Here is a 27,220-nt window from a genome sequence, read left to right on the forward strand (position 1 = left end):
TCATTGGGATTTGGGTGCTAATTTCCTTGGGTCTACTTGAAAATCTCAGCCCTAAACTTCAGGGTGCTTATTTTAACCAAAGCTCTGAGCGTTTGGACACCTCTGTCTTCCCATCAGCATGGATGGGAGCAGAAGGTGCGGCTTCACATACAGGAGCAGCACCTCAACCCTTCAGCTTCCTTCTGGGCCCAGCTGCAGGTGGCAGAAGTCCCACTCATGTATCACTGAGCTAAGAGAGGATCAGTACTGGTGACACCTTTGGCTTTCTGCAGAGAGCTAGTTGGAAATTTCTCAATACATGGGGTTTTCACTGGAAAATGTCAGTTAATCAAAATGAAAACTTTTTGCAGGTAAGGATTAGTGTCGATGAAACTCTGGTTGGAAAGGTTTCTTGGGCCCAGAATGGGCTTTCTAGTCAAAACAAGAGAATTAAGAGCCCGCCCCAGAATAACATTTAGTCCAGTGATTAGGGCTTGGACCTGGCTCTTCCACATCCCAGCTCAGTGCCTTAACCACCAGGCTATAGGCTATATTGGGAGGGGTGAATCTCTCCCTATCTCTCTGGTTTTTTGTGGAAACTTTTGAAAGGTCTCTGTTTTGTCCAGATGCAGAATGGGAACATATCTGAAATCTCAAAAATGTTCATGGGTCAAGAAAACCATTTCCCTCTCATCTCTGTTTCTGCATACAGGTCCAGCTGGGCAGTTGGAGACTAGCCAGAAGTGTTAGATGATGGGGTAGGGTAAGAGAGAAGAGGGAGATAGGTTTGTGAGCTTGGGGCTGGGGCTGCAGATTGTGAAATTAATAGGATATTGAAATAATTTTTCTAAAATAAAACACAGAAAGAAGTGGCACCTAGTCGCAAAAGGGAAGTATATCCTATACCGATCAGTCTGTTTTTGAAGCAACAGACACTGATGTGCATCCCAGGAATGAAACCTGATTAAAAATGAAACCTAGAATGAGTGTTCAGTGTGTAGTTAGGAGGATCCAATCCACCTCCCAGTAAAACCGGGCTTCGATGGAATTGGGGACCTGAAGCAATTGATAATGCATTGCCTCTAGCTTGTGAGGGAAGAGTGGAGTGGGGGGGTACTCTTGGGGTTTGCGTCTCCAGAGATAAAATGTATAACCCACAGCAAGCCAGGAGGAACAATGATGCTTCAATATATTTCCTGAATAATAACATCCCCTCTTGTGTGGCTGCAATGAAAATATCCTGCGCAGAAAATATTGCTGAAAGTTATTTTTCCCTGCACTTAATCTTCTGTCTTGTGGGCAGACTGAGGAGTGCAAAGAGAATTATCTGTGATCGAATACACTGGAGTGCATGCTAACTATAGGTGCGGGGTGTTTGGCTGCCCGTCCTAGTAAACAGCCATCCAATCTAGATCCAGGTTAATGTCCCAAATGCCTAGAGTTCAGGTGTGTTCAGACCTGACTTTATATAAAGGTAAGTGGCCCCCTAGTAACTGGAGCACCTTTCTCTCCATGTTTTCTCCTCCCAGGACTGCCCACAGCTGTTTCCCACAGAAGAGATTCTGATCCCAGTGGGGGAGGTGAAGCCCATCACACTGAAAGCCAGAAACCTGCCCCAGCCCCAGTCTGGCCAGCGTGGGTATGAATGTGTCCTCAACATTCAAGGAGTTATTCATCGTGTGCCAGCTCTGCGCTTCAACAGCTCCAGTGTCCAGTGCCAGAACAGTTCGGTAAGGGGCTGGTGCTGTGGGGATTGAAGTGGAAGAAGGGAAGGAATTGTTGGAATGAGAGAGGGGAGCGGCTGCAGTGATAGAAGAGGGGCAGGATAAAGGGGGCCCAACAGCCATCCTGCAAGTGTCCTGGAATGCAGAAGCTTTAGAGTTGAATGGATGAGGTTATCTGGGAGCTGCAGAGCCTACTCCTGGGGTGAATTTGCACCATTGACTAACCCTTCCACATGCTGTGAGGCAGGTAAGTTTTGTTATCTTTACTTCCAGATGGGGGAACTAAGTGAGGTTACATAATTTGCCCAAGGCCACAGAGGAAGTCAGTGTTAGACCTGGGCCTAGAATCAGGAGTTGTTCCTGGCTCCCATCACTATGTTCTACCCACTAGGCAATGCTTCCTCTTATCAATATCAGAGATGCCTTTTTATTTTATTTAAACCAGCCATCCCACCTCTAACACAGCAGTCATCCCAATGTTGACATCAACGAGGAGACACTGTGAGTAAGGCAAATTTAACTAGAAGAGCAAATGATGAAAGGAAAATGGGAAGGGGGAGGCAGAAAGAATAAAAAAATCCAGGGGTTAAACTAATCCTGAATTTCAGATGGGAATCTGCTGTAGGCAAGTGAGGTGTTTAATTATAATACTGGCTGGGTGAAGTTCCTTTATCTGCCAGCTCCTGTCAGTGACTGTCGGGGGTCAGTGAAGGCGGGGCAGGGACAGGTGGGGGGAAGAATACAACAAAGGTGTTAAGGCAAGCTAATTCCCACAGGAGATAGAGAGAGAGAGAGAGAGAGAATTATTGGCCTCTTATCAGAGAGCTGTCAAATTCCAGGTCTCGGCAGCTTAATGGAATGTGTGATGCTAGGAAAGAGGGGAATGGGACTCAGCTGGGGGAGCCGCAGAGTGATACAAATTCTACGAATAAGCCACTAAAGACATGCACACAGGGGACGACTGCAGCTTGGTCTGCATTGTGGCAGCGTGGCACAGCCCATGAACGTAAAGCCCAAGAGATTCTACAGCAACTTCTCAAGCTGTACAAAGGCCATTGGAACCATTAACAGAGAATATCATCGTACTTCTTAGAGGAAAGGCTCTAACTTCTTGCAGTCTTTCTTGCACATGGTAGAGAACAAAACACAGGTTCTGCTGCATTCACAGCACAATGCAGATCTCAGCTCTTCACAAAGGCCATTCTCCAAACTGCAGAGGAAGGGCCTCTGTGTTTGTTTGCAGAAGACACTAGCCTACAAAAGGAAAAAGGGCCAGGTGAAGGAGTTTGGGTCTCTGATTTCCAGTCATGTATCAGTGTGGGTTTTAGAAAGGTGCATGGACAGATAGCTACAGTTGCTTGGTTCTAGATGGTGGAACCAGAAACTTAAGGATCTACTTTAACAATCCATGCAGATACTCGGAACTTATTAATGAGGTTCTGAATTGTCTTAAATTTCGCTGGATATTTGTGCCTCACTAGCTCTCTGTAGGCCCCATTGCAGGGTAGATAATAAATGTAATAATACTAAATAGCCCTTTTCCTATCCAAAGTGATTTATAAACATTACCTAACAAATACTCAGAGCAGCCCTGCTTTAGGGAGATCCTATTATCCTTTTATACAAATGGGAAACTGGAGGCAGACAGTTAAGGGCTAGTCTGCACACAGAGTTGTACCAATATAACTAAAGGTGTGGTTTTATACTGATTTAGTTAAACCCAAGCAACTCTATTGTTGAGGCCACTTTGATATCTGTTTAATCCAGGCTTGTATTGTTTAGCTCACGTTGGTAAATGTATATGGGCACGCTAAACCAGTATAAGTAGATCTACATTAAATCAGTGCAACTTCTGTGTGTAGACAAGTGACTTGCCCAAGACTACACAGTGATCTAGTGTCAGAGTGGGGATTATAACGCTGGACCTCATGAGTCTACTCCTGTACTTATTCCATTCAGGTCACATCATGCTTCACAGCATGAGGGCTGATGTGGAACAGATGTGGATAAATAATCTGTGAGGGGGGGAACACTAAGTAGTCAAGTGTTTTGGTGGAGTTTCATTAATATGTTTGCTTTTTACAGTCCCATCCACATTTTCCTTGTTGGATAATTGGACTCATTGGTTTATCTGCAAAGACTGCCAGCGTAGGGCCCAATATGTGCTAATTATGGTTATGGCACTTGTGAAGTGTCCACTAGGAGAACGGTCTGAGACCTCCAAACTCATCTGTATGGCCCCTGGGCATCTGTCAGAGAGTCAGGAATTCCAGTCAGTGCTACCCTCATCTGGATTTGAGCTGGTGACTTAGAAAACTCCTCTCCACCCTGAATAGGGCACATTGTCTGAAATATTTCTGTAGTAAGTTGTCAGATCTTTGCAGCACATTTGTACATTCCTGATTACATTGATGGAGTGTCGTGGTTAGACGGAAAGTTGGCCCAATCTGTCTCCTGTGCAGAAGTGCCACTGTGTAGAGCCTCAGCCTGGTCTCATTAAATAGTGGGGCTGTATTTATGAGAACAGCCAGTGTGTCTGGGATAATTAATCTATTACCTTTTGCAGGATCCGTCAACTCATTTTAATTATCTTTCCCTGGCAAGGAGAAATGAGTCTCACTATGTGGACCCAAAGCAGGATCCTAGAGATGAGGGTTAGAATTGTCGGTCACTCAGACATCATCACATGTGTTTTAATCAAGAAGTTGTCATGGTTATTAAAAAATAAATAAATAAAAATTCCTTCCTGGTGTCTCTTCCTGACGCATCCTCCCAAGCACGTTCCTAAACATGGTTCTTATCTTGTTCCTTAGTATCTCTATGATGGGATGGACATAAGCAACTTAGCAGTGGATTTTGCTGTGGTGTGGAATGGAAACTTCATTATTGACAACCCAGAGGATATGAAAGGTAATGGGTGCTCGGCTTACTGCTGCAGGATCTTACCCTTGGGTCGTGAGGTGGAGGGGACCTGATAAGGGCTTGGGGGGGAGTGTGTGGTCAAGCCCATTTCTAGAAAAAGAAATTTCTGTTCACAGGAAGATTGGGCTAGAACTCCATTAGTCACAGCCAAGTTACACCAACATTGTACCCAGCACCATTCTGATCCCAGTGTGGACTCTGCCCAGACTTCTAGCCCGCAGTTAGCCATGGTCCAGACCCTCAGCATTATACAATTGGCCCTTAGTGAAAGCAGCCTGTGCACTGCAAAAAGGAAGCCTTTACTAAACACATTGACCTGCAGGCAGTTCAGAGACATCTCTGCCACATGCGGCTGCCTCACACCCCTCTGTCACAGGTCAGTATGACCTCCTCCTGAACCATCCACAAGATTGCGGCGAAGGTTTTCAGGTTGGGCACTGAAATGTGGGAATCCCAGTGGGACGCACTTGTACAATAGTGCTGCATAGTTCAACAAAGGGAATAGTGCGTGAACTTAACAGGCATGGGAGTGCAGGGAGAGAGAATAATTTGCATTCAGCGTAAATAATAAGTGACTAGAAATCTGCAACAGCAACAACTTCACCTTTGGATTTTATTTTCAATTAAGTATATTTAATTCTCTGGAAATATACTAGTTTGACAGCCCCACAGACTGCAAAACCCTCTGTCTCTCCACACAACATGGGTAGCAGCAGTCCAAGTTTCTCTTGATACACTGACTTACCAAGGCACAACAACACTAACCTAGTGGCATCACCGCTAAAAATAAGGGTAGTTCAATCTCTTTGGCCCAAGCAAGCTTGGACCTCCCTACAGCTCTGCATTTATATAGCATCCTTGTAGGATCTCCAAGTGTTTTACAAGTTGTACATGGGAATACCACTTGCCCACCACTCAAACGCAATTGCCTGTGATAATTTTAGGGAAGTAGATTTAACCAGGATATTAAGTCTAAAACCTCCGATCATGTGAAAATTCATGTGTGCGCTTTGTATGTGCCTCTTATTATATGCTCAGTAACTACTTATATGTAGCAGTAGTCCATATGGATACTGCATTTCATTATGTGGACTTTGCTTCTGGATACCACAACACTCCTTTTATAAAAGACCTGTTAAAATATCTGGCCTGTAGAAAATCTACGTTTGCCCTGCTCTGAAGCAAGCCGGTGCAGCCAAGCCCTGATATAGAAAGAAACCTGTTATACTTCCAGCTATAGGAGGAATGTCATAGGAAAATAGAGCTGGTACCATAATAAATGGCTGTGTGACAAAATCTAGTGTATTGCAGAGCAAAATAGACTGAAAGCAGTAGATGAGCCCCCTGAAAAGAATACCTGTTAATAGTCCCAATTTGCTGAAGTAGGGACATCAGGTTCCTGTTTATCCGCATAGGAGCTATATTTTGCTTTTGAATGCTTTGAAATTTTCGGAGGAACCTGATACATTGGAGCCCTGTTGGAGACCCTGCCAAGCTTCCTGGAAATGGAGACATTGTTTCAATGAGCTCTTTCTTGGTTTAGGCCAATGGAGTAAACTAAAAAGAGGTTTTCAAAGCTGCCTTCCAAAGCAAGCATGGGCACAATAATGTCTAAGAACATATGGAAAAAGGATAAGTGGGAATGAGAAGGCATAAGAGCTCCATTGCCAGCAAAACCGTGCATGGCTCTGATGGGCCTGACGAACGTTCCCTGTGGTTCTCCAACTACGCTGTCCAGCTTTGCAACAGTGCTGCTTATGTCCCAGCTGGCGCTAGTCACCTGGGCATCTGTGGTGGTCAGGGCAGTCAGAAACAGCTGAGTTAGAGAGCGAGAGGCAGGGACCGATCAGCTAGTTCAAAAACAAATGTGAGGGACGGTACCACACGAGCTGTGCAGAATATTTACAGCCATTTAGGTTCAAGGCAGATATATTAGTCAGCAACCTTTCAGCCCCTATTCCCCACCCCCACCCCCCTCACACACATATCTTTTTCAAGCATCTCCACCACTGCCCTATGAGGTTGTCTCTTCTCTTCATCAGTCAAGGGGGATTGTGGGCTGTCTTCATCTCTACCCTTGCTATAAGCAGATGTAGCTCTTTTGGTCCTGAAGATTTAATCTCCAGCTGAGTGCTCAGTCCATGCCTCTCCCTTCTCCACAGTTCACCTGTACAAATGCGCAGCCCAGCGGGAGAGCTGCGGCCTTTGCCTGAAAGCAGATCAGAAGTTCGAATGTGGCTGGTGCAGCGGAGAGGCCAAGTGCACCCTCCGGCAGCACTGCAGTTCCCCCATTCACCCTTGGCTCGACTGGTCCAGCAGGAACGTCAAGTGCTCCAATCCCCGCATCACCGAGGTAAGAGAATCCAGCCACAGCGAATCCGCCTATCTGTCGTCCGCCTATCTGTCATCCCTGGCCCATTCCGTTTAACCTCATCTTGCTTCAAATGCCAGATTGATTTGTGCCTGTTCCTGGCTGCATCCCTTCTGGCCCAGATACAAGATATCCTCCATTCTGCACGGAAGAAGAATGAATAAAACACTCCAGTGCTTCCCGCAGAATTAATGTGTTGCTTCCTTAGCATGTGACCAAGGGTTACACCCTCGCTGCCGACCTCTCCCTCTGTCATTGTCTGGATGTGCCCTCAGCACTGGGTGCCACTATGCCCTGCTCCCTTGGATACTAATTAAGCCAGGGAGGTAATTAGTCTATAATTGACTTCTCTGGATTACAGACCTGCGAGGGAGTTAAGACCGTATATGAGGTGTCTCCTGGAGGAATTATTAACTGTAAAGCAGTTGTTGGGGTGATGCTTGTACTGTTGGTGGTGGCTCTCGGGGCCAGATCAGAGTGTTGAGTCTAGGAAGCCTTTGATTTCTTGCTTTGCTGGTTTCTAGTACAAATTTAAGGTCTAATTCTCCATTGCCCTGCACTATGTGTTGCCATTTGCCCCTGTGCAAAATGCATGTAAAGTGGTCATAAAATGTTACCAAATCAGAATGGCTGCACAAGGGACAATCAGGCCTTCTCAGTGCACAAACTTGCACCAATTTAATGAAGGCCTTGTCTACACACAAGCTGCACCAGTTTAACCTGAATCAGTTTTTAAATAGGTTTAGTTAAACCCTGCAAATTCATTATTATGGTTTGAGTGGCTTATTTTCCATTTAGCAGAGAGCTGTTCATAGTGGCCTTAAGCTAACCAATATAAGTCTGGTTAACACCAAAATAAGTTTGTTCACACAGGGGGTTTGCACTACTTTAAATAAATCATTGTCCTAGAATCATAGAGTTTAAGGCTAGAGGGGACCATTAGAACATCTAGGTGTGCAAGTTCTATGTGTAGAAAAGGCCTCGGGCCCTCAGGGTTTAAATTTTGATACAGATCTTCATAGAACAGTGCCATGTATTTGTGTATTTCAGTGGTTAGAATGGAAATCATATCGCCTGTGTATAAATCCATGGCACGCCCACATCTTGAATATTGCGTGTAGATGTGGTCACCCCATCACAAAATATATTTATATTGGAATTGGAAAAGGTTCAGAAAAGGGCAACAAAAATGATTAGGGGTATGGAACGGCTTCCATATGAGAAGAGATTAATAAGACTGGGACTTTTCAGCTTGGAAAACAGGCGACTAAGGGGGGAATACGATAGAGGCCTATAAAATCATGACTGGTGTGGAGAAAGTAAATAAGGAAGCGTTATTGACTCCTTCTCATCACACAAGAACTAGGGGTCACCAAATGAAATTACTAGACAGCAGGTTTAAAACAAACGAAAGGAAGTATTTCTTCACACAACGCACTGTCAACCTGTGGAACTCTTTGCTAGAGAATGTTGTGAAGGCCAAGACTATAACAGGGTTCAAAAAAGAACTAAATACATTCATGGAGGATCGGTCCATCAATGGCTATTAGCCAGGATGGGCAGGGATGGTGTCCCTAGCCTCTGTTTGCCAGAAGCTGGGAATGGGTGACAGGGGATGGATCACTTGATGATTACCTGTTCTGTTCATTCCCCCGGGGCACCAGGCATTGGCCACTGTCGGAAGACAGGATACTGGACTAGATGGACCTTGGGTCTGACCCAGTGTGGATGTTCTTATGTTCTCATTAAATGGATGGCTAAGCATATCTGTTTAGTCTGCAGAGCTGGGTTCAACTTACTAACAAATTAAAATGTGAGATCCTCTTTCAGACTCATAGAAGTCAGAAGGGGAAAGACCTTACTGCTCTGGCCATTACTGCCATCAGTGCAAACCCTTGATGGAAACAAGGCAAGCTGCTACAAGCAGCCATTTGTAACAGCTCAGCTTAGCCTGTTTTTAACTAAGAGTAAGTTGCCCCGGGGCAAGTACCAGTTGCCTGTCTACACTGAGGGTTTGCATGGGTGCAGGTACATCAGCACCTGGCTGAAATCAGGGTGTCTCCTCTGATGAATCCTTCAGGATAGTTCCCTAGAGTCTATTCTGCAGTGCTTTCTCTGATCCCAGGATTTTAGGGATATATCTACACAGCAAAAGCTTTTCACAAGCTAGCCTACCTAAACTAGCTTGAATCCAGCTAGTGTGAGTAACAGTAGCAGTGAAGAAACCACAGCACGGCCTTCAGCACAGATAGTACAAGCCCAGCAGAGACCCTGGTTATGGACTCCACTCATAGCTTGCCTTAAAGCTTGCGCTGTCTTCACTGCTATTGTTAGCTTGAATCCAGCTATTGCAGCTGTGTCGTATAGGTTCGCCTATGCACAGCTTTTGTTGTGTAGACTTGGGGTGCGTCTCATAAGTTGGTGTTTTCACTACTGCCCTTTGGAGGACACTCTACAGACTAACACCTGTGATGGTTCGGAAGCTGTTCCTCAGATTCACTTTCCTCATTCCGTCTCTTCCCCCTTAAATCATTCCACTCCCTCCTTGTGCTCTCAATGTTGTTGTTGTTGTTCATGCTTCAATTTGTTACTTTTTGACAAGAAAGGACACTTATTATTATAAGGTGTCAGGTTCTGATTAATTTCACTCCATCATCATCAAATTGTGAGAAAGAAACAGACACAAGGGTTTTTCTAAAAACAAAATAATATTTACCATTTATGTGATGCTGTTCCTCTGCTGAACACTTCACAGACAATGCTAATGGTCACAACCCCTGGTGAGACGGGTAAATATCATTATCCTCCTTTGACCAAGAGGAAGGGGAGAAAACAATCATTAAGCACTGGGGCAGATTTGTGGGGTTGCACCAGGGCTGAATGTGGCCCAAAGAGTTTGACTGGTCCTAGGCCACAGCGGGAGGGGAGATCCTAACTGCCAGTCCTGTGCTCAGGTCTCTGTTGGTAAGTCTACACTGCAGCTGGAAGGGAGTCTCCCAGCCTGGGTAGACTGACTTGTGGTAGCAGGGTTTGAGCTAGTGCACTAAAAATAGCTGCATGGATGTTGCGTCTCTGGCAAGACACTCTGGTTAGGCACCCAAGTTCAGTAACCCCCCGTCCCTGACTCTCCCCACCCTGTCTGTCTTATGAAAACACGAGTGATTTTCATAACTTGGGCCCTATCATGTCACCCTTTGTTGTTGGAGCCTGGTATGTGGCCCCCTCCAGATGCCTTCCAGCCAGTCAAATCACAGCTTTTAACCAAAAAGATCTTGCATCCCCATCTCTTGTACAGTTTCACCACTGCTGGTTTTTAGAGACTAAAATGTACTAGGTCTGCAGGGCTGTAGAAAAGGAAGGATAATGGCGGTGCTGATTGTGCAAAGAGATCAGCAGGTTAAGAAATCAAGCAGCCGAGCTTGGTGGAATGAGTTCAGGGATTGCTGCCTCTCCTAAATCAAACGTCAGTTTTGGATTATTTTACAAGCTGTAGCTTGGTTTTACAGGTCCACCCCAGGAGAGTGTGTTGTAGGCCTCCCTCAACAGGGAGCAGTCCAAGAGTCTCTTGATTTATATAAAAGTCAGGTTAGGAGCTCAATCTTTTTTTCCCCCAGCATCCTTGCTGTAATAAAATTCCCCTTGGAACCATTGATGGCTGTCCCTGACAGCAGCCACCAGGGTGCATCTGAGCTCATAGTTAGCTCAACCTAGAGAAAAGGAAACCCTTGGCAAATTGAAATGCCACAGGACTCCTGACCCAGTGTGACAAGTTTTCATTGGTTTCCTATTTAATGCTTTCTCCAGCTCTATGTAAGCTCACTAACTCCCTGCAGTTTAAGATCATGAGAAACATTAACCTCAACAGAAAAGAAGGATTCAGGCAATGCTACATTTTCTAGCAGAGTGAAAGAGAGAAGAGGCTGTATTCTTCCCTTTGCAAATCTGGAGTAACGTTTTTGACTTCAGTGGAGTTGCTCAGGGTTTACGCTGGTGTAGCAGAGCAGAATATGGCCTTGTCAAGTGAAATACATAAGATTCTAGTATGGGCAAGTGAAAGTCTCTCATCTAGCAATACTCTCCTTATCTAACATTTGAACTTCTGAATGTTATTTTTTCTCCAGCTCACCCTTCTGCTGGAGCTCAGACACTCCAATAGGTGCATGCATGGACATGCACACGTGTGTACACACTCAGTGTCTGCGCTTATGTTTCTTCCAGTTATCAACATAGAGTTAGATTCTTGTGTCCACAGACAGGAATCCAGAATGGTTATCTCATGAGAGCCCCAGATATTGTGAGGGAATAAATGGTGCTATAACCTTACCCAGTCTACAGGGACGGGTTGATTTCACTGGCGACTGAATAATGTATTATTTTTTCATGATGCCTTTTCAGCATCACTAATCTCAAAGCACTGTATGGAATGTGCACTGCTGCCGATGAAATGCAGCCGCCTCTGTGGCAACCAGCTGGTGTACAAACACATTGGTGGAAGGAGTGGGGAAATTGGCAAAGGACAAAGCCCTGGCTTTATTAAAGGTGCCTCGATAGAATGAACCTTAATTTGTAAGGGCTTACTCAAAAGATTCACCTCACCTAGCAGCACGGTACTCTGCTTACCTACCCCGATGGGTGAAGGCCTGTTCTGGTCATCTAGACCTGGTCGATCCAGAGCTGGATCACCCAGGTAAGGGGCTCCATGCTTGATCTTAGGGTGAGATGTCCTTGTGTGGCTACTTAGACATCCCCAAGCTCATTTGACTTGTTTTCCTAATAACCAGGAGGCGCTGCCAGCTTGGAAGTCTTTCTAAGCTGCAGCAGCCTCGGCTCAGGTGGCATGGCAGCAGAATTTCCACAGGCCAGTGTCTGTTAATTTAAAATAAAAAAGGGCATACAGGGAATTAACTAAAACCTCTCAAGGCACCGACAACGATCACTCTCTGTGCGAATTTCCCTCTGGACACAAAGTACAAGGCCCCTGTGGCTCTTAACCCTCTCTGAACCATGATTTAAGGCCCTTGTGTTTACTTAGGTTCTGATTCAGCAAAACCCTTAAGCATATGCTTAAATTTAGGCTTAAGGTGAACTTAAGTGGTGCAGAGGCTGTGCACGCTGCTCCTTTGCCCAGGGGTGAATGTCACCTTGGTTATGTAGCCATTGAATTGAGAGCACCACCTGCTTGCTTCCATCTGATGCCATGTGACGCTAACCCCAATTATTCCAGCCTGATGGGATCAGAGATCTGTTATCTCAAAGGCGTTTTGTTTCCTTTTTTATTTTTCAATAATCTTTTAACAATAAATAAACTTCTCCCCTCTCCCCCTTCAATGCAACGCAACTCCCTCTTTCTTTCCCACAAGCATTTGTACTGTTTGCACAAGGCTGGGTTACAAGACGCCAGGAGCAAAATAGGCTCCGCCGGCAGTTTCCCTCATACTAAATTATTCTGACAGTTGTAACATTTAAGAAGTCTTATTTTCTTCTCCTTGAGTTAGGCAGGAGAAATAAAACCACAAAACAACTTGCAGCTAAGCTGCCCATGATCTGAGCTGGAGATTCCATCCCTGCAGCATTCATGCTAGCTGTGGGCTGAGCACTGCCATAGAATATTTTATCGCTGTCCAACTTGGAAAGTAATATTGGCGGTCTCCATCCAAGGAAAAGAGAGCATAGCTTAGCTGTGGTTATTGCAGATTGGTTGTCTCCATAACCCAGCCTGTGTGTCTCCTTCAAAGCCGGAGGCATGAGGGGTCTCTCCAGGGAAGGTTTGAATCTTAGGGGATTGACCTAAGTGGACTCTGAGCTTGACACGAGCAGACGATATGGTTCTGCTTGTGCTGACAAATCAATGTGTTCCATTTTCAGGGGTCTGAGTTTTAGGGGCACCAGACAGACGGTTAGTGTAGGGTTCAATAGGGTTGCACCAGTGGAACAGAGCGCCGAGTTTGGCCCCCTATACTGGCCCATGTAACTAAGCTCTTGGATCATTCCCACTGACAGACTCTTCACCATTTATCCTGTTTGCAGTTAGCTTCCTTCTCTCCAGTCAGTTCAGCACTCTTGTTCTCATACCCTAACCCAGTGCTCTTGCATCCAAGTTCCCAGAATCACGGGGGGATGTGTAAATGCCAAGGAGAAACCATATTGTCACCAAAACGAAAGGAAATTAATTACAGTTAACATACAGTCCTTCCATTTATAGGACCTGAGTTCATGCCCTTGCCTCCATCGGCAGTGTCCCTTCTTTATCAGCATAAAACTTCCCTAATGTCTGCAGCCTCCGTGATAAATAAATAAAAAAGCAGTTTTCTTGAGAACAAGCAACTCTCTGATCTCCTATTCATTTGTTTGCAGGCCTCATTAATATAACATCACTGCAACAAACAACTAAAGGGGGGTAGTGTCAGGCTGAATAATGGAGTTGCTCTGCTGAGATAACAATTAGGTTCTGAATGTGCTATTAGCTAAGACAGAGACAAGGAGGGATCATGCCGGGATGAGGAGCTAGGGATGCTTATGTGCTGGGTACCTGCTGGGCTCAACAGCTGAGATCCAGCTAGCTTAGAACATAATAAAAAAATAAAAGGACAAAAAAAATAAGAAAGAAGGTAAATGACACTTTGGTAATTTTTTTTGCTACTCTTTGCATGGCTGGGACTTTTATCCTTTTCATTGTCTCTTTGATGCTGAGTGTGACGTGGTATGATAGTCACTTATACTGCAGGACTGTCTGGCTCACCTCTGACTGTAGCAAGGACATCCTTAGGATCAGCTGCAAGTCACATCTCCATCCCACACACAGACCCTACTTTTGGTAGTTCTGTGTTGTTTTACATTGGAAATAGTGAACCATACAACTGGGGTGACCAGAAACATTAATGATGCTAAAGAAACTGGATCCTACCTTAGGGGAGGGAACACTTTCTAATGGTAGGTAAGGGCGGGAGAGCTGGGAATCAGGATTCCTGGGTTCTGTTCCCTGCTCTGAGAGGGGAATGGGGTCTGATGGTTAGTGTAGGGGTGACTTGGAGTCACAACTTCAGGGTTCTTGTCCTGGCTCTGCCACTGATTTGTGGGGTGACCCTAGATAAATCACTGCTGCTCTTTGTGTCAGTTTCCCTGTCTATAAAATAGGTGCAGTAATGCAGTAATATCTGTGACTCAGAGCACCCCTGTATTCATACCCTACACATTATTGTAATCTTTGTGCACAATATATCTTGTGAGGTATCATTTAAAAACTAATAACACAGTGATCATCAATATGCTTGTGTGATGTATGTACGTAATTTGTATTAAGAGTTAAGAACATAAGTTGAAATTATGACGAATGTGTGTTTACCAGACAAGTCTGGGGATGGGGTGACTTAATCAAAGTAAATTGGCAGTCAGTGGTCAATTGGCCATTCTTTGGCAACAAAGTGGGAAAGGAACAAGTCAATCTGCATTTTAGCAAACAACATGGAACGTCTTTCACCATAAGATTCCATGTCTCCGTCCTCACAGCTGGAAGGCACTTTATAAAGGGTAACCCTCAAGAAAATGCAATTCAAAGGGTGACTGGACTATAAAAGCGAGGGGCAAAAACTCCCCAAGCTATCTCTCCCAATCTTTCTTTCACCTAAGATGACAAAGGAACCAGCCCTCTGACTTAAGGGAATTCCTGACCTGAGAATTTGGTCAGCCCTTTTGCTGCGATCTGTGGTAAGGATTTTACCTTGAACCAAGTCTAGCTTGTTAAGTTTTAGCTACTAGAAATGGTTTATCTTTATTTCTCTTTTAACCATTTCTGACTTTAATACCTTATACTTGTTCTCACTTAAACTCTCTGCGTAGTTAAATCATCTTGTTTTATTTTTTTTTATTATAAACTAATCCAGTGTTTGTTTAAACTGAACTGCTTGATAACTCCATTTAAAATAGTAAACCTGAATATTGACCCCTTACAGGGGTAATGAACCTCTAATATCTGAACTGCCCAGGAGAAGGCTGGATAGTGCAGAATACACTGACCTGCACTGAGGATTTGCCCTGATTCCAGCCGCGGTGTCACCACACCAGTGCAAACAGGGTAAGCTGTGATTTGCTTTGCTGCAGCTTACCCTGGTTCCAAGCTGGAGTAAGTAGCACCAGTAAGAACAGCAGCTTTGCCTATGTACAGTAGGAGTTTGCACTGGTGCAGCTACCCCAGGCTTTATAATATCATCTCTCCTGTCACTTTGGTTATATTCTTGCACTTTTATGAAGATAGGATCTGTGCAAATGCAAAACATTATACTTTCACCTAATAGTCTCAATATACTCTGCACAAAAGAATCAGCATCAGTGTCCCATTTTACAGATGGGGAAACTGAGGCAGAGAGCAGGGAAGTGACTTGCTCAGGCCACACAATGAGGCAGTTGCAGAGCTGGGAACAGAACTCAGGAATGCTTACTCCCAATCCCGTTTTAATTGATAAAAGATGTTCTAGTGACAGTCCAGATTTGTTTTAGGAAGAGATAAGTAAAATATCATGAAAAGAAAAGGAGTACTTGTGTTACCTTAGAGACTAACAAATTTATTTGAGCATAAGCTTTCGTGAGCTACAGCTTACTTCATTGGACAGTCCACTGAAGTGAGCTGTAGCTCACGAAAGCTTATGCTCAAATAAATTTGTTAGTCTCTAAGGTGCTACTAGTTCTCCTTTTCTTTTTGCGAATACAGACTGACACGGCTGCTACTCTGAAACCTAAAATATCATGGTGATGAGCACAGTATAACAACATAGACACATGGGAAGAGGTATTAAATAGAATGAGATGGTCTTGTTACATGGGAACGGTTTCCTCCTGCATCTCAGAACAGACAATGAGATTATTCTTAACGAGAATCTCCTGTCTCCAGTTCATGCATCCTCCAAGTGTGACTTGCTGTCACTGAAATTCACTGTGATGTCAGCAGCAGCCTCGGGTCAGACTTGCTGTGCATAATTGGATTGTGCATCCGCATAAGTATAGGGTCTGAACATTGCATGTAAAAAATAACCCAAAATCCAGCTGCCGCCGCCGTCTCAACATAGCAGTCGCAAATGTGTCGTACAGTGCATAGGCCAGGTCCAGTTCTGCTCAGAGGAGGTCACCAAAGTTCTGAACAACTGGACCTCTAAGACTTTGCTCCTTTCTGTGATTTTGACTGAATCTCCCCAGCTGTAATTAATTGAATGCATCTGTCCTAACCCTGGGGCTGCTCTTTGGCACAGTTATTTCAAAACTGTTCAATTAGCAGCCCCTAAAATCTAGGTCGAATGGAATTCTGGTTCGGGCATTTTCCAGGTCAGGACATTATCAAAATAAAAAAAAATGTTGTTTTGTTTGGTAACACAGTCTGGTTTTGTCAGTTGCAGTTGGGTCAGAAAATGGCAACCTACAGGGGTGGGTTTTGGATGTGTGATAAATCAACGCATCCTGTAGTGTAAATACTGCAATAAACAGGGTTTAAATTAATTTACAGTCGTAAGGAAAGTACACTGTCAAGAATTGTGTTTTGGTGATGGGTAAACATTAGCAGCCCAGACTTTCAGTGTTCAGTATAATACAATACAACTTGATTTTTGTATAGTGTCTTCTTTGGGAGCACAGTGCTTTACAGAGCTAAATGGTGCAAGACATGCTACGTGGTATGAGTTGTAGAAAGCAGCGGTGCAACAGAGACTGTACAGTGAATAAATTAAAGCCTTCAGTCATAAGGCCCAGAGTGCAAAGAGAGAGAAATTGAGGCATAGGCAGTGCAGAGAAAAGATATTTTAAAACACAGTGCAGCTGTATATTATATGGTCTATATAGCAAGTTGCAACCTAGAACATTTTGCCAAATTAAATAATACAGCTTCAGAGTTGTTAATAAATAGGAGCAGAAGTGAAGAGAGAGAAATTAAGTAACATAAGTGAGGGGGAAAAGAAATACTTTCAGCTGAAATTTGAAAGGAGATGGGAAACAGAAAGATGAGGTAGAAAGATACAGGGAGGCTATTCGAGACAGCAGATGCTGCAGAGAAGGCTCCTGCACTGCTGGTAGTGGATATGTGAGGAGGCCAGTGTTAGGTAAGTGGAAGGGTTTAAAAAGGGATCATCCATAGAGGTCACGGGGTGGGGCACATGCCAATTAAATCCGTAGCAAGGAGATGTAATAGAACATGATATGCAGGGGTTCCAAGGAGGGCTGCTTTGATGAGGTACTGAAAGAGAGGGATATTTGCTAACATGAATGATTTATCAGTGTTTATGTGTTACATTTCATCTCCTTCCATGTACTAACAATGCAGATCCCACCTACGAAGCTGTTCTGAGATCCTGGGGGAAGTGGGCAGCTGGTCAGAAAAGTTGGGTAGGATGGTGGGAGGGTCAAAAAGCTGGAGTTGGTAACCAAGGGCTGGGGATTAAGACAGGTCTAAATCAATCTTGCATTAATAATAATCCTTTAGACTTAACTAGCGATTTCACCATCCGTCTCAAAGTGCTTCACAAATGGAGAGTCTCTATCCCTATCCTCATTTTACAGACAAGGACCTGAGGCACAGAGACTTTCCCAAGGCCTCACAGCAAGCCAGTGGAAAAGCCAGGAATAGAACCCGGGACTCTTGGGTCCCAATCCCATGGTCTCACACTATCCTAGTGCATGCCACTGGCTGGGGAGGGAGAGTGATCTTTAATGAAATCCTATAGCAATTGGAACAGAGGCAATCCTGATTGAGGTACACTGTAAATGGACATCTTTAGAATGTACTCCTCACCCTTTAGCATTTCAAAGAGTTGTTTGAAGTGCTTCTCGTTGCCTTACTCACTAATAAAACGTGGTATTAAAATTCAGAGACCATCCAAGGCAGAATGTAATGAAGTTCTCCAAAGCAGCAGCCCACTTCTTTAAGGTTATGATCTTATGTACAAGTCTATAAAAAGGGAGCTGATCCTAGCTTTCTAGCAGACTTTTCTGCTGCTAATATTGTTCAGGCCTCTGCCAGCTGCAGCATTCCAGCCATCTTCGGTTCCGACACTGTAGGCACAGACGCTGGCTCCCATGACAACTGCAAGATGTCTGTGCGTGCTATGTGGCATGGAAGTGAGAGGTGTGTGCTGGACTGGGGATGATGACGGGAGTCTCTGGCTGCCCCAAGGAGCCTGGTGGAAATGGTGTAGGTTGCAGTGTTCGGTGCTTGTGTTCAGCTTGCACAATAAAATTCATTATACAACAAAACAGGTGAAGGAAGCACTGGGCTTTGTGGGGAAACCATCCAAAGACTCTCCCAGGTCCTGACCTGGTAAAGTCAAGGTGTTTGTGTGAATGAACCACTGTGCTGTAAATAAGCTCCATCTGCAGAGCCCAGTGGGTCTGAGAGGATCCCTGGGTTATTTCCCCATTATTTCCCTGTGTTGATGAATTAATTGGCATTACTCCCCCAATGGGCTGAAGAGGCGAATGGCAGCCCTTAATGGTGCATGTGGGCAGAGTAAGTCATTGGCGGGTAAGTGCTGTGGGGTCATGCCAAGTGACTGTGTAAGCTTCTTGCGTGCAGCTGTGCTGATTTACCAGCATGCAGGCCCACAGCATCCCCATTGCTGCAGGAGCAGAATTGCTGTGAGGAAGTACAATGGATTAGCTCTTTCCTATCACGCTGCACCTCTTCAGCCTCTGCTGGTGGGGAACGGTGAGGAGAAGTTGGCAGGATGATCTCACCTCCTGTCTGCAGCATTAATAGGCTGCCAGTCGGTTGGTTACAGCTGCCAGCCCTTCGAGGGATCCCTCCAGACCTGGTGCAAAGAAAGTGCCAGGACACGAGCAAGCTCAAGGCACCTGCTAAGAGACAATAGTAATGCAGATGCTGTATTTTGTTTCCTCTCCAGATCCTGACAGTGTCAGGGCCCCCAGAAGGAGGGACACGAGTGACGATCCATGGCGTGAATCTGGGGCTGGATTTCTCAGAGATTGCCCACAACGTGCAGGTGGCGGGGGTGCAGTGCACTCCCCTGCAGGAGCAGTACGTCATCGCAGAGCAGTAAGTGCACTCGGCCCAGCTCTTAGAGTTCACTAGTAGTGAATGCCTTGGGTTTCCTGGCGCCTTGGTGTACAGCACCCGATCTATCAGCCCTTTAGAAGGCCTGTTCTTTGTGATGAAAGCGAATGCACAGTCAGCCCATGAGTCAGAGATGTGCTCCAGTCACTGCCTGCCTCTCTCCTCCCTGCTCTACAGAGCTGCGGTAATGGCTTGGGGAACAGATCCTCAGTGGTTGTAAACTGATGTAGCTCCCCTGACTTAAATGGCACTGTGCCAGTTTACAACAGCTAAGGGTCATGCGCTTGGATTTCATCCCAGGGATTAACCGACCCTTTTAAAGGTTTATTAAGCATTTTGTTTCCTTCTGCACCATGGCTCCTGCTTTGCTAAGCAATTTTTCTGATGAGCACCTTGCTGTTTACCCTCAGCCTTTCCACCTCTCCCTTCCTCTGGTTGGAATACATCCCGCGCCTCTGGCTGCAGGCAACCATTTGTTAGGCATGTGAGGTGGTGGGTGACAGCAGTTTAATCCGAATAGGCCTCCACTGGAGTCAATTCATTTATTTCACTGAGAAAAATGTCAGCTGAAAATTAGAAAATAGGCGTGTAACAGAGGACAGGCAAATAAATCTCCCAAAGTGACATATGTCCCCATTTCTTGTTGGGGTGGGGGTTTTTTTGTTGGTGGTTGGGGTTTTTTGAGGGTTTGTGTTTTGGGGGGGAAAGTTCTATTTTATTTTCGCCAAGGTGCCAATATGCCTACGAGAGCAGGAGATGCATTCATGCAGTGTGGGCAAAATGGAATATGTTAAGCAACTTCTTTTATTGAGTAATCTTTGCTGCACTGGCAAGGTGCTCTGGCCGCCAAGTACAGATACACTGTCAGAGCAAGTCGGAGAGAGAGAGGAGAGACACAAGGGACTGAGAATGGATCTGCCCATGGGTCTGTAGCCGCTGAAAGTGGTTGTTCTTTGATGGCTTGAGTGAAATGAGTTTGGTGGGTCTCAGTCTAGTTCCCAAAGCAGAGGACATGTCTGTCACTAAAAGCTTTAATTCACCCCCTTGCTGGCAGTCCCAGCAGAGGGGCTGTGAAGACTGAGCTCCCCTTTCATGCCTAGAGGTGATCCTGCCACTCCCTGAGCTGTTTCTGTGCTGTCTCTAGCTAAAGTACTTTGTTCCTGGGGACTCGATTCCTTTCATGTGGACTAAATACAGATTTTACAGAAAGGACAACGAACTGCTCAGCAAGATGAACTTGTCTGTAAGGCCAGGGCAAAGGAGAATTTCTCTGGTGAGCTCTGGAGCTCAGGTGGATTACATTCAGCTTGAGTTCCCCATTGGATAGTCAGACTTAATCTCACTCATATTCCCCTGACTACGCACTCGTAAACACTGAGTGAAGTCTGAGTCCATCTCAGTTACCTGCGGCTCAGATCGGCAATGCTGGTATTGTAAACTGAAATGGGGGTTTCGGTCATCCCAAGAGGTAAGGAGAAGAGATTTCAGGCTGGGAAGATCCCTTATTTTAAATAATATAGTCCAGTCGTTTGAGCAGGAGACTGCAAGTCAGGATTTTTGAGTTCTATTCCAAGGTCTTCCCTTCATTTGCTGTGTCAGTTTAGGCCAGTTACTTTAATCACTCTGTACCTCAGTTTCTGCATCTCTAAAATAGGGATAATAACATTAGCTACTGTTCTTACCGGGGGGACTGTGAGCAGCTAAGGTTATGTCTACACTTTGAACTAGTTTCAGAGTAGCAGCCGTGTTAGTCTGTATTCGCAAAAAGAAAAGGAGTACTTGTGGCACCTTAGAGACTAACAAATTTATTAGAGCATAAGCTTTCGTGAGCTACAGCTCACTTCATCGGATGCATTTGGTGGAAAAAACAGAGGAGAGATTTATATACACACACACAGAGAACATGAAACAATGGGTTTATCATACACACTGTAAGGAGAGTGATCACTTAAGATAAGCCATCACCAGCAGCGGGGGGGGGAAAGGAGGAAAACCTTTCATGGTGACAAGCAAGGTAGGCTAATTCCAGCAGTTAACAAGAATATCAGAGGAACAGTGGGGGGTGAGGTGGGAGGGAGAAATACCATGGGGAAATAGTTTTACTTTGTGTAATGACTCATCCATTCCCAGTCTCTATTCAAGCCTAAGTTAATTGTATCCAGTTTGCAAATTAATTCCAATTCAGCAGTCTCTCGTTGGAGTCTGTTTTTGAAGCTTTTTTGTTGAAGGATAGCCACTCTTAGGTCTGTGATCGAGTGACCAGAGAGATTGAAGTGTTCTCCGACTGGTTTTTGAACGTTATAATTCTTGACGTCTGATTTGTGTCCATTCATTCTTTTACGTAGAGACTGTCCAGTTTGGCCAATGTACATGGCAGAGGGGCATTGCTGGCACATGATGGCATATATCACATTGGTAGATGCGCAGGTGAACGAGCCTCTGATAGTGTGGCTGATGTGATTAGGCCCTATGATGGTATCCCCTGAATAGATATGTGGACAGAGTTGGCAACGGGCTTTGTTGCAAGGATAGGTTCCTGGGTTAGTGGTTCTGTTGTGTGGTGTGTGGTTGCTGGTGAGTATTTGCTTCAGATTGGGGGGCTGTCTGTAAGCAAGGACTGGTCTGTCTCCCAAAATCTGTGAGAGCGATGGCTCGTCCTTCAGGATAGGTTGTAGATCCTTGATGATGCATAGGAGAGGTTTTAGTTGGGGGCTGAAGGTGATGGCTAGTGGCGTTCTGTTATTTTCTTTGTTGGGCCTGTCCTGTAGTAGGTGACTTCTGGGTACTCTTCTGGCTCTGTCAATCTGTTTCTTCACTTCAGCAGGTGGGTATTGTAGTTGTAGGAATGCATGATAGAGATCTTGTAGGTGTTTGTCTCTGTCTGAGGGGTTGGAGCAAATGCGGTTATATCGTAGCGCTTGGCTGTAGACAATGGATCGAGTGGTATGATCTGGATGAAAGCTAGAGGCATGTAGGTAGGAATAGCGGTCAGTAGGTTTCCGATATAGGGTGGTGTTTATGTGACCATCGCTTATTAGCACCGTAGTGTCCAGGAAGTGGATCTCTTGTGTGGACTGGTCCAGGCTGACGTTGATGGTGGGATGGAAATTGTTGAAATCATGGTGGAATTCCTCAAGGGCTTCTTTTCCATGGGTCCAGATGATGAAGATGTCATCAATGTAGCGCAAGTAGAGTAGGGGCATTAGGAGACGAGAGCTGAGGAAGCGTTGTTCTAAGTCAGCCATAAAAATGTTGGCATACTGTGGGGCCATGCGGGTACCCATCGCAGTGCCGCTGATTTGAAGGTATACATTGTCACCAAATGTGAAATAGCTATGGGTCAGGACAAAGTCACAAAGTTCAGCCACCAGGTTAGCCGTGACAGTATCGGGGATACTGTTCCTGACGGCTTGTAGTCCATCGTTGTGTGGAATGTTGGTGTAGAGGCTTCTACATCCATAGTGGCTAGGATGGTGTTTTTAGGAAGATCACCAATGGACTGTAGTTTCCTCAGGAAGTCAGTGGTATCTCGAAGATAGCTGGGAGTGCTGGTAACGAAGGGCCTGAGGAGGGAGTCTACATAGCCAGACAATCCTGCTGTCAGGGTGCCAATGCCTGAGATGATGGGGCGTCCAGGATTTCCAGGTTTATGGATCTTGGGTAGCAGATAGAATACCCCAGGTCGGGGCTCCAGGGGTGTGTCTGTGCGGATTTGTTCTTGTGCTTTTTCAGGGAGTTTCTTGAGCAAATGCTGTAGTTTCTTTTGGTAACTCTCAGTGGGATCAGAGGGTAATGGCTTGTAGAAAGTGGTGTTGGAGAGCTGCCTAGTCAGGAACAGTATCCCTGATACTGTCACGGCTAACCTGGTGGCTGAACTTTGTGACTTTGTCCTCACCCATAACTATTTCACATTTGGTGACAATGTATACCTTCAAATCAGCGGCACTGCGATGGGTACCCGCATGGCCCCACAGTATGCCAACATTTTTATGGCTGACTTAGAACAACGCTTCCTCAGCTCTCATCCCCTAATGCCCCTACTCTACTTGCGCTACATTGGTGACATCTTCATCATCTGGACCCATGGAAAAGAAGCTCTTGAGGAATTCCACCATGATTTCAACAATTTCCATCCCACCATCAACGTCAGCCTGGACCAGTCCACACAAGAGATCCACTTCCTGGACACTACGGTGCTAATAAGCGATGGTCACATAAACACCACCCTATATCGGAAACCTACTGACCGCTATTCCTACCTACATGCCTCTAGCTTTCATCCAGATCATACCACTCGATCCATTCTCTACAGCCAAGCGCTACGATATAACCGCATTTGCTCCAACCCCTCAGACAGAGACAAACACCTACAAGATCTCTATCATGCATTCCTACAACTACAATACCCACCTGCTGAAGTGAAGAAACAGATTGACAGAGCCAGAAGAGTACCCAGAAGTCACCTACTACAGGACAGGCCCAACAAAGAAAACAACAGAACGCCACTAGCCATCACCTTCAGCCCCCAACTAAAACCTCTCCAACGCATCATCAAGGATCTACAACCTATCCTGAAGGACGAGCCATCACTCTCACAGATCTTGGGAGACAGACCAGTCCTTGCTTACAGACAGCCCCCCAATCTGAAGCAAATACTCACCAGCAACCACACACCACACAACAGAACCACTAACCCAGGAACCTATCCTTGCAACAAAGCCCGTTGCCAACTCTGTCCACATATCTATTCAGGGGATACCATCATAGGGCCTAATCACATCAGCCACACTATCAGAGGCTCGTTCACCTGCGCATCTACCAATGTGATATATGCCATCATGTGCCAGCAATGCCCCTCTGCCATGTACATTGGCCAAACTGGACAGTCTCTACGTAAAAGAATGAATGGACACAAATCAGACGTCAAGAATTATAACGTTCAAAAACCAGTTGGAGAACACTTCAATCTCTCTGGTCACTCGATCACAGACCTAAGAGTGGCTATCCTTCAACAAAAAAGCTTCAAAAACAGACTCCAACGAGAGACTGCTGAATTGGAATTAATTTGCAAACTGGATACAATTAACTTAGGCTTGAATAGAGACTGGGAATGGATGAGTCATTACACAAAGTAAAACTATTTCCCCATGGTATTTCTCCCTCCCACCTCACCCCCCACTGTTCCTCTGATATTCTTGTTAACTGCTGGAATTAGCCTACCTTGCTTGTCACCATGAAAGGTTTTCCTCCTTTCCCCCTCCTGCTGCTGGTGATGGCTTATCTTAAGTGATCACTCTCCTTACAGTGTGTATGATAAACCCATTGTTTCATGTTCTCTGTGTGTGTGTATATAAATCTCTCCTCTGTTTTTTCCACCAAATGCATCCGATGAAGTGAGCTGTAGCTCACGAAAGCTTATGCTCTAATAAATTTGTTAGTCTCTAAGGTGCCACAAGTACTCCTTTTCACTTTGAACTAGGGTTGTGATGTACACATACTCACACTAGTTTTCATTAAGCTAATGTAAGTATAAATATCTGTTTGGCTGCGGTAGCCTGGGAGGCAGCGTTGGAGGCACGGCTGAGTCATGCCAAGTGTGTGTTTCAGGTGGGTTTGTACTTGGCACAGCTCAGTTGTGCCACCAGTACCGGAGCTACCCTGGCGATGCTGCTTTTTTATACTCACACGAGCTCGATGAGCGCTAGCACAAGAAAATGTAGGTGAGCAGCACATTTACACCCCTAGTTCTTAATGTAGACACAGCCTTAGTGTTTGTAAAGTGCTTTAAGACCACTGGTTGAAAGATGCTACCGAAGTGCAAAGTATTATTATTATTGTTGTTGTTATTATTATTCTTTTATTATATTAATGACTCAAAGCGGTGCACTAATACCATTCTAAGACTGTGATGTCTGTCTGTTGTGCTATAAAACTGTAGTATTTTATTTTTGAAATCAGGGATGGGAGATTATAAAATTACCATCCTTTGATGGTATGAAACCCTGATTTTATAATGACGATTCTAATTACAGCTCTTAAGCTTTCAAAATTTGTTAACATCATTAAAACATTTATCCTGGGCAGATAACAGCAAGTGTTAGCATGAGAGCTGCCTTTTAAAGATGAATCCGGATAAAAGGACCCTCTGAAGGGTTCTGTGGGCAGACTGAATTCCGAGACTGTAATGACTCACCATATGTTCCAGCCATGCAATCTATCACCTGGCAATTAGGTTAATGTTGGTTAAAGGGCCACTTAGCCCAGTAATCAGCACCCTACAGCTCTGTCGAATGCATCATTTTGTAGGAGGGTACCTGCTGGGATTTTGGCCTGGATTAGGAATCGGAAATCAGACGTACCATAGCAGCTTGTACCACCATTCCTTATTCCCAACATGCCTGATGGTGTATGCAATTACGTGTGCCCTATTACTTGTTCTGGAACTACTCAAAGGTATTATTTGGGCAGCTGAGGAATGAAAAGGTCCACGTTACTGGCTAATATTTGGTCATTTGATCTTTTCTTGAGTTTGCTGAAATCCAGCACTGGTGTCCCCTATCCCTCTGTTTGGAATAAAACCTGGATCCCACCACTCTTTCTTTGCAGCTTCTGCAATTAGTCCCTGGGTTCTGGGTGCCCATCTGGTGGAGGGAATAGTGACTATCCTCTCTCTCTCAAGATTGCAGCAACACCGAGGAGCAATCTCCCAGTCACAACCACCTTGCCCCTGTCCTGTCTGAGACAGAGACACAGCGCATTCTCAGCCTGTCATTCCCCATCTCCCACAGACTGCCAGTGCCAGAACAACAGCGCTTTCTTCTTGCTGCTCATGCCTTCATGGAGAAGCAGCAGCAAAATGATGCTCCGGGGAGAAAGTTCTGTTGAGTTGAAAGGGGAAGAGAGAGCAAAGCTTGGAATTTAGGCACACAGCGGAGACACTTCAGCCTCTGTTCTCCAAAGGCAGTGTCTCTATAGGAAACCCATTTTGATGTGTAGTGATAACGGCTTTCACATTAAGGCTCTTTGCTAGCATGTTTGTATTTTGTTAAGCCTCCTAGCATCAGCTAAGCGTTTTGTCTACAGATTTTTTTTTAATCCTTTTTATTCGCTAGTGAGTTTAACACAGGTGAGAGTTGCTCAGATGATCGCTCCAGAGACCGAAGACTTCTGTTTATATAAGTACAAGCAGTGGTAGTACAAGCTTTTCCCCACAATCTCCTGGCCAATACATTTTCAACCTTACTCCAGTAGGGAGTTCAGTATCTATGCATCATCTGCCCTTGGCCTTTCTATTGGGACTGACCACCAGAGACCAGTTAGTTACTGCAGCAGAGTTTTCCATCTATAATATATTTATATATCCCATGCCATCTATCCATCCACTTACCTACCTACTGCTTAATCTGCTTTTCACAGTTGATCCTCTTTGTTCACCTTTCTCCCATCCATGTGGTCAGTGAGACTAGCCTGTTCACTTTTAGTCTCTCTGGATTACCAGGCTTTAGCAAACTGCTCTGCTGTTTTGTGTTTCCAACACCACAGTGGGAATGACTCCCGGCAGCATCCCTTTTGAGGCATTGCTAAGGATCCATGCCGGCTGAGGTCGCTTTGAAAACCAAAACCTTGGTGAAATCAGGTATTGCACGTGACCCAGGTAGATTTGTGTCATGCAACCAAGGGCAGGATCAAGCTCTTCCTTTTGTAACAGTCAGGCCAGACAACTGCAGGAGGGTCTGGGGAAACAGATATGTTAGCCCTAGAACGCTAAAGGCCCTTTCTCCTGCAAGCTGGGAAAGGGTTACTTCAGGTCAATTAGGGACACCTGAGTCCAATTAAGGGTGGTCTGAAACCTGTTAAAACCTGGAGGGGGGACAAATTTGCAAGACTGGTGGCAGCAGGGAAATAGGCTTCTCCAGAGTGACAGACTGCACCCCTCCCCATAGGGAAGACACCCCAAACCCAATGCCTGTTTAGGGGAAGGACTGACACCTTGGGGGCAGCAACAGGAAAACACCTGCCCCAGTGAGGGGGCTGTGGAAAGGTATTCCCCTTTTGCTTCGGTGCCTTATAGATTTGTTTCCCTTTGTTTGGTAGAGCAGCACTCCTCAGGCCTGCCCCGAGGCTTACTGGGAAAGCTCTGAGAAACAAACCCCAAAGAGGGAAGACAGAGACTCTCCA

The 27,220-nt window shown here is 45.2% G+C and overlaps 1 protein-coding gene across 3 annotated transcripts in view; it reads left to right on the top strand.

Annotated features, from left to right (window-relative positions):
- Positions 1-27,220, top strand: part of PLXNA2 (plexin A2) — a 322,201-nt gene that overhangs the window by 229,043 nt on the left and 65,938 nt on the right. For all 3 annotated transcript variants that reach the window (XM_038379948.2, XM_038379947.2, XM_043500603.1), the window contains 4 exons: positions 1,509-1,709; positions 4,517-4,613; positions 6,788-6,978; positions 18,873-19,024. In XM_038379948.2, coding sequence (XP_038235876.1) covers positions 1,509-1,709; positions 4,517-4,613; positions 6,788-6,978; positions 18,873-19,024 — 641 coding nt within the window. The remainder of the gene's footprint in view (positions 1-1,508; positions 1,710-4,516; positions 4,614-6,787; positions 6,979-18,872; positions 19,025-27,220) is intronic.

The sequence above is a fragment of the Dermochelys coriacea genome, chromosome 21 (assembly GCF_009764565.3).
Source record: "Dermochelys coriacea isolate rDerCor1 chromosome 21, rDerCor1.pri.v4, whole genome shotgun sequence".
NCBI lineage: Eukaryota > Metazoa > Chordata > Testudines > Dermochelyidae > Dermochelys > Dermochelys coriacea.